The sequence below is a fragment of the Lucilia cuprina genome, chromosome X, assembly GCF_022045245.1.
Source record: "Lucilia cuprina isolate Lc7/37 chromosome X, ASM2204524v1, whole genome shotgun sequence".
NCBI lineage: Eukaryota > Metazoa > Arthropoda > Insecta > Diptera > Calliphoridae > Lucilia > Lucilia cuprina.
In genome coordinates, this window is record NC_060949.1 from 11,437,252 (window position 1) to 11,450,744 (window position 13,493).

At 27.8% G+C, this 13,493-nt stretch overlaps 1 protein-coding gene across 1 annotated transcript in view; it reads left to right on the forward strand.

Annotated features, from left to right (window-relative positions):
• The window catches only part of LOC111686201 (twitchin), a 46,265-nt gene that overhangs the window by 24,132 nt on the left and 8,640 nt on the right, over positions 1-13,493 (forward strand). Inside the window, exons 9-16 of the mRNA XM_046945025.1 lie at positions 6-59; positions 1,408-1,722; positions 2,806-2,931; positions 3,145-3,183; positions 3,399-3,584; positions 4,263-4,535; positions 12,398-12,568; positions 13,077-13,112. Of these exons, the coding sequence (XP_046800981.1) occupies positions 6-59; positions 1,408-1,722; positions 2,806-2,931; positions 3,145-3,183; positions 3,399-3,584; positions 4,263-4,535; positions 12,398-12,568; positions 13,077-13,112 (1,200 nt within the window). The remainder of the gene's footprint in view (positions 1-5; positions 60-1,407; positions 1,723-2,805; positions 2,932-3,144; positions 3,184-3,398; positions 3,585-4,262; positions 4,536-12,397; positions 12,569-13,076; positions 13,113-13,493) is intronic.

Here is a 13,493-nt window from a genome sequence, read left to right on the forward strand (position 1 = left end):
AAGAGATTAAAGAGGAAATACCTAAACTTAAACCCGCCGAAAAAAGACGTGTATCAAAGGTAAACAAAATTATCTATCTGCATTCAAGCAAAAGAAGTGCTACGCAACCTATTCTTCTCTCTTCATTACTTCGCAAACTCTTGCTATGCTATTATTTCTCTCTCTATTCTATCTCTTGTTTTTCATTGTGATAAAATATTTATAAATAAAAATTACTTAGAAACTAAATTCGCTATTCTTCGTTAGTATTAGCTGTATTTCTATACCTTTATTTTATATACATACATATGTATGTATTTAGGTCAGAGTCTAAAACAGAGCTAGGCTTTTACTATGAACGCGTGTTTTTTGGCCTTTACTAAATTTACAACAACATACTCACACGTATTAAAAACTCATTTAGTCTCGTTTGAACGTCGCATTGTGTAGTGACTACACTGTAGTCTCATGTCTGCAGAAGCAGGGATGGACATCTTTTGTTTTTTTTATCATTAATTTTTTTCCTAAATAAACTTTTCTAATTCTATTTAGCTATTCATTCATTCCCGATAATAACTTCCAAATATCTCAGATTTTTTTTAAATAGGAATATTTCAAAAAAAAAAAATAACAAATTTGAATCTAAAATATTTTTTAAATTTTTATAAGTAATGAAGTTTAAAAGAAAAAGAAATCACAATAGTACCTTTTAGTTTCATCAAACAAAAAATTGTTATGTATATTAGGGATATAATTATTGACGTTTGTTTTGCAAATATAAGAATTGGCAGAGCATAGTTGAATAATGTATTAAATAAATAAACAAATATTGAGCAAATTATTGATGATTTGTATTCATTATTTGCTTAATCTGAATGTATAGTTTTATTTTCTTTTATCTTTTTCTTTTTATCTATCTCTATCATATTATTTGTATACCTATTGCTTTTATATAGTTTGTTTTATTTTTCGCCACAAGAAAGGCAAGTAAGTTTTTCCTATTACGTACAATGTGTAATTAACCTTTAACTTATTACAATTATTTTTTAAATGAAGTTTACTAGTAACTACAAATTCTATTTGTATTTGGCAAAACTGAAATACATTTACTTCAAATGTATATGTTATTATTACCCCCCAAGTCTGTTCAATTTACATCAGAGAGTATTTGTTATAACACTGTCGTCACCTTTAATAAATTCCTCTTTCTTAAATTTATATGAATATATTCTATGAATTATATCTATATTTATATCTATATTTATCGTGCTTTTTTCGCTTTATTGTAAAAATTTATGTATATGTTTAATCTTTGACATCGAAAAGAATATCAAACAAACATGTCTGTGAAAATAATTAACGTTTAAATAATTAATATATTTATGTAACCATTGATGAGTTTGTCTGTGTATCCACATATCTGTATAGGTCATTGAAGAGCCTAAACCAGCTGAAGAATTGCCTAAATTGCGCAAGACTTCGATAGCTCAACCAAAAGAAGAATCTAAACCTGAACCAGCTAAGCCTAAAACAAAGGCTAAGCCAAAACCAAAATCGAAATATGAAGAACTGCCTGAAATACCGGATTATGAAAGACCCGTATTAGAGAAATTCGAAAAACCGGAATTTGAAGCAAGTGACTTCACTCGAGCATCTGAAATTCCAAATAAAATGGAAAAACCGGTCTTCGATACAGCCAAGCCGGAGCCACAGCAGGCTGTACAAAAGAATGGCCTACCCAAGGTAATACCTCTTACTGGTCTTTAGGAACAGAGATCAAAAATAAATATTCTGCGGCCTTTAACATGTGTTATTCTACACATACATTCGATCATTAACAATTAATAAAAAAACAGGAATCAATATTGTATTTGATATGATTTACATAAATTTTAGGTCTGTTCGCGTATTCGATAATTTGTAACAATTTGCTACAATTGTCCTGGATTCCGTTCGCGTACTTTTGAAAACTTGCAACGAGAGAATAAGAGAGTGATAAAATTACAGTTTGTTGATAGAATTTTTTTTTAATTTTACTGGGTATTTTTTCACCAGTAAAAAATTTGGAAACAAACATATGTAATATCAAAAATATTTTCACAACATATGATTGGTTAATCGAAATGTAAACAAACCAAACAATATATTTGGTAAATTTTACATTCTTGAAAGAAATATATACAAATTAATAACACACGAATACTAAAAAATCATTTGTAATTCGATTTATTTTAATTTTATTTATCATAAATTGTTTTTTAAAAGAGTTTGTTTATTGTGAAAAATCATAACAAATATTGTCAATCTAGTGGTTTCAAAACAATTTAGTATACCTTTCTTTCAGGAATTTTCTTTAAATTTGTATTTGAATAAGTAATACATTTGTAACGCGAAGTTTAAAACAATAATATATTTGTAATGATATTACATGGTTTGTTAACTTTAAATATCCATTTATTTATAAGAAAAATACTATTTTCAATAGTTTATTTTTAAATGATTTGTTAGTGATTGAGATTTCAGCAAAAGGACATTACTAATCTTTGTTTAAAAACAAACACTTGCCATTTTTTGCAAAATAACGTTAGCATACTTTTTACGATATTTTTTAATTGAAAACAAAATAAAAATTACGCTTTATCATAAAGTTACTAGATATATTTTACTGGAAAGTACGCGAACAGACAAAGAACAAATTATTTTTTTCTCTGTTTAATCAAATCAATGTTTTTGTTGCATTTCATTTTTCCCCTTTTATGTGTTACATGTTTCATTATTTATTTTGTTTTTGTGTTTTTTTTGTGTTAAATCATATTAAAAAAATAGAAAGAAGCCGCTGTCGAAAAACCTGCTGAAGAACCTAAAGGCTTTAAAGTTGGGAAAGGTAAACTTCATGAAGAAAGTAATGACAAGGATTCTGCTACTTTGCGTCCTGTAATTATTGAACCAGAGGTAAGTAAAATGTTCAATATAATAGAAGACAATTTAAACTATATTAAAAACCTCGTAATAGATATATATGTGTACACTTAAATATACCTTTTATTCTTTATGTTCATTATCTTTGTTTACACTCCATGTCTTTCCATGTTTAATTTCTGTGTATTTTTTACTTTTGCGTGTTACCAAAAATGCTTCAACCAAACAAAATGTAAATGTGTGTAGAAAAAAGGTGCTGAAGTTGCTGTCGAAAAACCAGCAGAGGTAAGTTTGAATTCTTATTGCTATGGACCAAGGCAAAAGTACATATATATGTATGTGCATTTATGTATATGTGAAAATTCAGGAATTTATTGCACAAACTCATAAAAATTCGCTATTGCTTTCACTTGGTATTTATCACAAAAAACACAATATTATTAACACTACTATTTTAAAATTTTACATATAAATACATACATATTTTCGACAACTAACAGAATACAAATAACGACAAACGTCAGTCAATATCGGAACTAATTAAACAAAGACGTCGTTCATCTATACGTGCTCTAATGACCAAAGAACCCATACAAAAGGAAAATTTTTTGGGTGTTGTCCTTAAACCAGTGGTTAGAGATCAAAAAGAGTGTGAGGCTCCTCAACAAGCCAAACAATTGTTGAAGGTACTTAGTGAAAGTAAAATAACAATGCTGCAAAACTTTCATCTTCTTTTAAATAAAATTATTATGATTTTAAAACTATTTTCTCATTCTAAATGATATTGACTCCTTTTAAATGATATTGATGCTGCTCTCTACTTAACTGTTTCACTTTCTCTTTCTTTTTTTCTGGGCTATTATACTTTTTAACCAGATGTATGCTGTATTAAAAAGAAATTGATCGTTATTTGATTTTTACTAATTATAAATAGTTTAATTTCTATTGCAAATTATTTCAAACTCTATCTTTATTAATAATGTAAGGAAGACAAATTTATTGTAGAACTGAATAAAAATAATGTGATTAATACAATAATTTTATATACTATGTATATTATACATACATATATGTATTTACTTCGCATAATCACGATTTAGCTAATTTAAGCCCTATCTATAAAACATGTTCCTAAAGATCTTTGCTTGAAATTTCAAAGTTAACGGTGACATGGCAGTAGTTTTCTACATTTTTCTCTTCTAATGTCACTTTTTACTTTTTCTTTGTTTTAAACTATATAAAAAAGCTATAATTACAACTTTCTTTTACGCTAAAATTTAAAGGCCTGTCGCGCCAATAAAGCGCCAAATTTGCTAGAAATTTTCCATGTTTATTTTATTATTTATGTTAAATTTTCTTAAAAGGAATCTGTTAAAATGGAATTTAATCCTACCAAATCGTCAAAGGCTCAAATATCTCACTTAAAGAAGGCAGAAGGTTTGCCTGAAATTCAGGACAATTATCAACGTCCAATATTAGAAAAATATGAAAAACCCGAATTTGAAAAATCCCAAAAAGAAAAACCCGTACCCGAAATTAAAACTCCCATGGAGCCATCAACCCATATAATAGCTAACGAAGAAAACAAATCGCCCATTATAAATGTTCCTAAGGAACAAGCGGCTCTAGATGTTAAGGTAAGATGTAATCTTCCATACACCTCGCTTTGCCTTTATCGCTTATTTATCTAGCATTTTAAATCGCCGATTATTTTACAAAATTTTCAAATGGCAACAAAATTAATTAAGATTCATTGTCCATATTGGTTAATTTCAATATAATAATTTACTACAAAACAAAATTATCTTCAAAAGTTCTAAATTTTCAAAAAATCAATGCTTACTTTCAAAGTAAGAATGAGAATAACTGTTTGCATAGAAATACATTGCTCTTGCTGAAAAAATATTTTTTTAATTAACCAGTTTTTATATAGCAGATTTTAATTGTCACTAAAAGTGTCCCTTCGCTAGAGAAAATCGAATGTGTTCAGTTTTCTATATACAAAATTTGTATTTCAGGATTCATTAGACTAAATAAAAAAAACTGTTGTTAAGTCTACAAATATAGTTTGGTAGTGGTTACGATATATAATAGTTAATATATATATAATATATATATATATATATATATATATATATATATATATATATATATATATATATTATATATATATATATATATATAATATATATATAATATAATAATAATATATATATATAATATATATATATATAATATATATATATATATATATATATATATATAATATATATATATATAATATAATATAATATAATATATATATATATATATATATAATATATATATATATATATATATATATATATATATATATATATATATATTACCTTTACCTCCAAATTATCTCCACAATTGCGACCTATAGTTTGATTACAATGTTTACAAGCCAAAATCGGTCGGTAAATAACGGAGATATGATCAAAAATCCGAGACAACCTCTGAAAATTTCATCAAAAAATTGTTATAAAAGCAACAACAACACTGTATATAGAAAAAGATGTACACGTGTGTGTGTGTAGATGTATTTGGTTTTATTCAAATAATTTGCATTTTTTGGTAAAATAAAATAATTATTCCTTTTGTTTTGCAAATATATTTTTTAATGAATAGAAAAAAGTATTTAAAACGTTTTCAATTATATGAGAGTAGATTGTGAGCAGTGTTGCCAACTTAGTGCTTTTAGCACTATTTGCGGTGCTTTTTGGTGTGCCAAACGCGGAAAATTTTGCTCATGGTGCCTTTCTTGAAAAAGGCACTAAAGTGGTGCTTTCTAATTTTATGACTGTGCATTTAGTGCTTTTTATACCCAACATATACCCAAGATGAGTGGGGTATATTGATTTTGTCACTCCGTTTGTAACACATTGGTCGTATATATTTTGGGTCCTTATTAAATTCTAAGGCGATCTAACCATGTCCATCCGTCTGTTCATCTGTCCGTCCGTCTGTCTGTTGAAAGCACGATAGGGTTAGAACGTAAAGAGCAAACGAGTTAAATTTTTCCACAAATTTTTATATGCATCAAAATTTCTCTACCAAATGACATTAATACTCATTACCGACTTAAAAATATTCGACATAAATATGTTTTATATAAGCCAAAATCTCTCTAGCAAATTTTACGGCAATTGGTCCATAATTGAACCTACCCCCACATATGGTCACCTTCAAAAATTGATTTTAACGCTCATTACTGACTTAAAAATACGTGTTTAGCGGAGAAATTCGAAATAAACTACTTTTATACAAATGTAATTTTCCTACCGAATTTAATTCGGATTTATCGGTAACGTACCCTACCCCCTATTAAGGTCCCCTTAAAAATATGAGTACAGCGATGAAAATTGACAAAAAATAAGTTTTATATAATTTTTTCACACAATTGAATCTATCCCTCATATATAAAGCCTCCATGATTACTTCATCGTTGTACTCGCAACAAAAAGATTTTTATTATAATTCTTTATGCCGAATTTTATGACGATTGGTCTATAACTGACCAACAAAACAAAATCTATGTACAAAATGTACAAAAACAAATATTCTTCAAAAACAAAATATTCAAAATACTTTAAAATAAGTTATGTTATTCACTATCAGTGAAATTAACAATTTTTCCAGAACTCAAAAAACTTAAAAATAATATATATATATAGATTTTGCAAAAAAAAATATATTTCATAAGTTTTGTAAAATTTTACAATTTGGGTGTGGGTACATCGGTTGGCCAGTTGGTAGTGTGCCTGTCAGTTTGAATGTTTAATGAAATTTTACTATTTTTAAAATTCTCATCTTATTTATCTAATATTCGTCAAACATTAGTTTTAGTTCTTACGTTACTAAAAATCTAACTCACACCGGTGAAAGACTTTAGTATGACGCATGTTTTGTTTTGCAGCCCAATGTTCTAAAAAACGAATTTTGGAGTCTTGTAGGAAATGAGCGAAATAATGTGCAATTTTTATTAAAATAAACAATATTTGACTGAAAAAACGTTAGTGCTTTTTTACCCATTTTCAGTTAGAAAATTACGCTTTTTTACCCCTTTTTAATTTTTTTGCGCGCGTTTTGCTTGACCAATGTTGGCAACACTGATTGTGAGTTATTGTACAATAATTTTATATGCGAATAATGTAAGTTTGAAATTTAAAACTAACACAATTTTTTTCAAAGTGCTTTTTAAAACAATTTTTTTTACGATAAACAAAAACAAAATCTACGTCTCGTCAATGTTTAAAAGCAATGAATACGAAGGTTTTTTACTCTTGCTTGTATAGTGTTAAGAACAACAACAACGTATTGCTAAGGTTAAGCGCATATAAGTGTATAGAAAACACAGTGTCTATAGCTAAGCGCATTTACCTTGGTTTAGATGCTGTTGGCGTTTTTGTTTTTCTGTGTTTTTCGTTATGTATGTTTAGATGGCTGTTGGTTTAGATGCCTTGTGTATTTTGTGTTTTATTTCGTTTAGCGTTGTTGTTGTTCTTTTTGTTTAGCTTTTGATGTAATAATAATGAAGTATATAAGATTCGGCACAGCCGAATATAGCACTTTTACTTGTTTAGTATAAAAGGGTCATATGTAAAAAAAAAATCAAAAAGTTTACAAGCATTAAGATTTTTAACAGATTTATGTGTATAACATAGGGAAAAATGCAAATGGTACATGTGCCAAATATTAAAAAAATCCTATTGTTGTGTTTTTTTTGGATTGATGCGCATTCAAGTTATGGGAAAGTCCTTATTAAACTTTTCACGCACAAAATTGAACCGCTGGACTTTTTAAGGATATGACTTAACCATACACATTATTTTGACATACATTGATAATTTTCGATGAAAAATGGAGAAAAATTTAAAAAAATCTTGGGACACCAGTGTCCCGTATACGTAAAAGAAATGAAGCGAAAAAGAAGTAGAATTTACTCCACGGAAGTAATGATTTTTACACCGGCTTGTCATTACAGAAATGACCTCTTTATTTGATTTCAAATTTGTGGCTGGTCTGACATACAATACTACCAATCATGGTGCAAATTTCATCCAAGTCGATTTTTTAAGTTGTGTCTAGTTACGAAATAACCCTTATGTTATTCCAATTTTTAAAATACTGTGTTTTTTAATTATTTTTTAACATGAGTCTTTCTACAGATCGAAGTTCTTAACAGTTTCATTCATAGTGGTACCAAATTTGCTTACATAAAGTTTTTTCAAATACTCCCTATTCCATATTTATGTGTTTTGGAGCCTGACGTCACAACTGTGAATGGCTTGCCACACAAAAAAAAAAAAAACACTTTGGCGAATTTTGTTCTTTTATCCAGTGTTATTCTTAAACATTACCTCGTCTTCAGACGCATTAAAAATTTTACCTCGAAATTGTAAAAAGGCCGACCATATGATATCCTACACCAGTCAGTATTTTGAAAATGCGGATTATTTTTTGAGAAATAAAGCATTTAAAGGAATTTACGGCAACAAAAAAGATGTTTAAGTAGAATTTAATCATGTTATTGATGGTTATAAATGACCTTCAAGTCATTTTTGATGACAAGGCGAAATAATAAACCAATTTCAACCGTTTTCAATAGCGTTCACCCTTGGATGAGAGGAATAAATTTATCTTGAAAATTTTGAGCTATACCGTGCGCACAAGGCTTATATGGACACACAGACTGGCGTAACTAAACCGTTTGGTATGCTTTAAGTTTAATTTATATATATAATATATATGTATGTGTGTATATGTATATATATATATATATATATATATATATATATATATATATATATATATATATATATATATATATATATATATATATATATATAATATATATATATATATATATATAATATATATATATATACTATAGCAATATATTTATAGTTCTTTAAATATTTTATAAACATTTTTACATAATTTCACCTTTTTATGTGAGAACATCTTTAAAGAATTTTGGTACTGACAGATTTTTATTGTTATGTTTCTTATTGTTTTTGTTACAATTTTGCCATTTTGTCATTTTATTTTGGGCATTTTGACGATTTTGTCTTCAGTTTTTTGCTGTTTCAACAACAGCACGGGCCGTGTCACTTTGCTTATTTTTCATTCATCTTCCTTCTTTTTCTTATAAAAAATTTCTTGTTGACAACTGTTAATAATTATACATAGAAATTAATAAAGCGCCACAAGAACAATTCCTGGCGTTTAAAACTTCACTTTGTCAACGCGGATGTATAGTCGAAAATATTGCTGCGTTTGTGAAAAAAATATTAAAATTTAATAATGTCAATTATAATAAATCTTAACTAAATAGTATTGTATAGTTTATTAAAGGCAAATCAAATATATACATGGCTACAATTAAAATAACGGCAGCGGTGTGTATTTTGTTAACATAATGCTATTAAAATAATTCTAAACCTATTAAATAGTAAACGATTAATAAGACACCAGCAGTAAAAAATCTCCAAAAATATAAGTTACATCCAAAAAGAAAATTGGAGAAAAAAATGAGGACTAACTTATTTATGTCCCATAATTATCAAATTCAACAAATACAACGTTTTAAGACCTAGTAGCTATAAACTTTTACAAAATAGGTGTTTTGAAATTGACGTTATATTATAAATCCACGCAAAAGATAATTTTTAATGATAAGCAATACTAACAATAATTCATGTTTTACTTTCAACTGAAAAAATTTTTTTTGTGATATTTTTTCTAAAGGCCATTTTTCTGTTAGAAAATAATACTAAATAATGCCAATGATGTATGTATGTATGACTGATGTAAGGTGTCATATTAATATATAAATCATACTATAAATTTATACTTGTTTTTATTATAACACCACGTAAAAATAACATATTTTCGGAATGAGACAAGCGAGCGGGTAATGAAAGTAGACCATCAGTAGATCGAAATTCCCATTATAATTTATATAATATATATAATAATCTATATCTTGTGGAAAAATTTACTATATATATTAAGAACAATAACGGTATACTTGAGGTCTAAGATACATATAATTGTTCATTCTTTCTGTGGCTTTCATTTCCGTTATATTTTAATAGTTGTTACAAAAAAAAAAAATAAATAAATAAAAATCAAATCATACAACACCACTTCTACCATATGAATAAACTTTGAGATTTATAAATTTATATTGTACTTTCATTAATTTATGTTCAATTATATAATCAATAATAATATCTGAGCAATATTTGGAGTAAGTTTTTTAACAACTTTTTTTTAATTTTTTATATTTGTTAAACATGTTGTAAGACCAAGTTAAAAAGGGAAACATGGCATTTTTAATTTCGTGTGAAATACAAACTAGGTTATGAAATTTTTTGGGTTAATTGATTGTCTACTTTAATTTCCCGTTTTTTATACCCTTCACCTTCGTGAGAAGGGTATATATAAATTTGTCAATCCGTTTGTAATTTCTATAATATAATTTTTCGACCCTATAAAGTATATATATTCCGGATCCTTATATATATCGGAGTCAATTAAGCCATGTCCGTCTGTCTGTCTGTTGAAATCAGTTTTTAGAGGACCCCAGATATCGGCGAGATCCGAATCTTCAATAATTCTATTAGACATGCTTTCGAGAAGATCGCTATTTAAAATCAGCAAAATCGGTCGGTAAATAACGGGGATATGAGCAAAAATCCGAGACAACCTCTGAAAATTTCATCAAAAAATTGTTATAAAAGCAACAACAACACTGTACATAGAAAAAGATGTACACGTGTGTGTGTAGATGTATTTGGTTTTATTCAGCTGTGTATTTTTTTGTATGTTTGGAATTCAAACATACAAAGTATACACAGCAAAAAAATATGATTTGCATTTTTTGTTAAAATAAAATAATTTTCCCTTTTGTTTTGCAAATATATTTTTTAATGAATAGAAAAAAGTATTTAAAACGTTTTCAATTATATGAGAGTAGATTGTGAGTTATTGTACAATAATTTTTATGCGAATAATGTAAGTTTTAAATTTAAAACTAACACACATTTTTTCCAAGTGCTTTACGATAAACAAAAGCAAAATCTACGTCTCGTCAATGTTTACCAGCAATGAATCAGAGGTCGAAGTCGACCGGCTTCGAGTCGGAGCTTAGCCGCCGCCGAACTATATTTAGTTGCTTGAGCCACCGCCGAAACATTCGGCTTAAATCGACTCAAATTTTTTTAATGTTTTTATTAACTAGACTGTAAGATCAATTATGGTGAAGGGTATATAAGATTCGGCACAGCCGAATATAGCACTCTTACTTGTTTCATTAGGAACATATTTGTTTCATGATATGTATATAATTTATATTCTTGATTGTTTCATGTATTTTTCCTATAACCAAATAGTTTAACACTAATGTCCAGAATAAAGATTAATAACAAAAATTTTAAACGTTTTAAAATACGAGAATAAAGCAAATTTGAATGTCGTTATGTAGGTAATGAATTATATTAAACAGTGCACTAGACATTACGACCTGAATTTAATTTGTGAGTCGAGTTCACATAAGAATCTCCTAATGAAAAACACTGAGGGGTAAATGAATCAACTAAATGTTTTAGAAAAAGGCTAATAAAATTATAGAGTAATGGAATTCTCTTCAATATTAACAGAAATATATAGACCGACCTACATTATGTTTTGTATATTTTGCAAATTTCCAATGCAGTGCATTTTGATATGGGGACGGAAACTGTACTTATTTTTATTTTGATCGACATTATATGAATGTTGACCCAGTAAAAAATAATTGATGTCATACTTTACAAATGAATTTAAAACAAATGATTTCTAAAGGATCGAAGAATTCAATTTCTATCTAATATATAACGAAACGTTTTCTGGGCAACTAATTATGCAGCAAATTTCACCAAATTATATGTAAAAGATTAACACTGAGGGACGGACAAAGTTTTATCATATTAACATGAAATGATGAAAATTTTTCTGGCAACTAATTATGCAGCAAATTTCACCAAATTATATGTAAATGATTAACATTGAGGGACGGACAAAGTTTTATCATATTAACATGAAATGATGAAAATTTTTCTTCCACTGTGGATTTCTTAAACGTGTCTAAATATATATGAATTTAAGAAATTACAAACTTTTAGCAAATAATATTTAAGTACATTCTAGACGCTTGACTTATGGCGGAGATTACTTTGAGGCATTAAGATGACAGCGAAATTTTCGCTACATAAAATGAGCCGCATTTATTAGGGTTGAAAAAATTGGTCTTAACTGGAACTAAAAAATCATATACATCGAAACAAAATACAAATATATATTTACCTATTACATTATTCATTTTAATAAGCGTGTAATAAACGGTGTAGGGTCAATATTCATAGTTTACTTTTGAGAATTAAAAATTATTTTATTTAACGCTTCATATTTTTCTGTTTCATTTTTAAAGGATGATAAGCCCAAAATTCCTAAGGTGCAACCTCCAGCTCCAGGAGAACCACCTAAAATTGAAGTCATTCGCGAGAAAAGACCTTCATTAGCCCCTGAACCACAAAGTAGAAGAGGCTCACTGGTGCCACCCGATACTGGTCGTCGTCCGTCATTAATTATTAATGATGAGGTAAGTTATATGTTCAAATATTAATATTTTCATTTCTAATTTTTTAAGAATACTTTGGTTTTGGTTTTCAAATCTTTTATGGATAAATAAGTATTATTATTTTAAAATATGTAACTATTTAGATTTAACAATACATACAACACATAAATTTGTATTATTATGTTATATTAACATTGTTTCCTTTTTATGTCTTTGCAACTACATTTGTTGTTAATAATATTTACCGAACAAAATCACCATACACACACAAACACACGATTACGAAAATCTCAAATCATACAAAACACCATCACCAACCAACCTACCAAATGCCTGTACACCTGAATTTACATCCTTGTTGGCACATTTAAAACATTAAACCTCAATATCCTGACCCAATCCCTTTGCACCGATCCACTCCGATCTGCTCTAACATCATTACCAACAACAACAAACAACAACAAATAATTATTATAAAACTACAAAATCTTTATCGTGAAACAAATGATGAATGATTAAATGTATGTAGAAGAAACTACGACCGGGTGAAGTTATGGACACAAGGGTAAGCATACTTATTATACTTTCAAGACCTCTACTATAACACAAATATTATTATTATTCCTCTAAATACTCACCATTTCGGGAATATAAGATTTGATGATACTACGTTGCAAGAAAAGTTACTTTTGTAATCTACTTTCAATTCAATGTTAAAATACAAATATTAGAAATTGTTATAAAAAACTTAAACATAATGTTGCCATTAGGATATTTTTTCCGCCACTAAGATTACGAAATAAATTCTGCAAAGGTGATTTAGTTTTTAAGATAATATATCAGTCGCAATTCAGGTCTGAGTTGGGGAACAACTCTCGCGTCATCGCGATTATTTCTTAAACGCGTTCAGGCTTGTGTTTGTTGCCTGGCTTTCGACAGTTTTGCG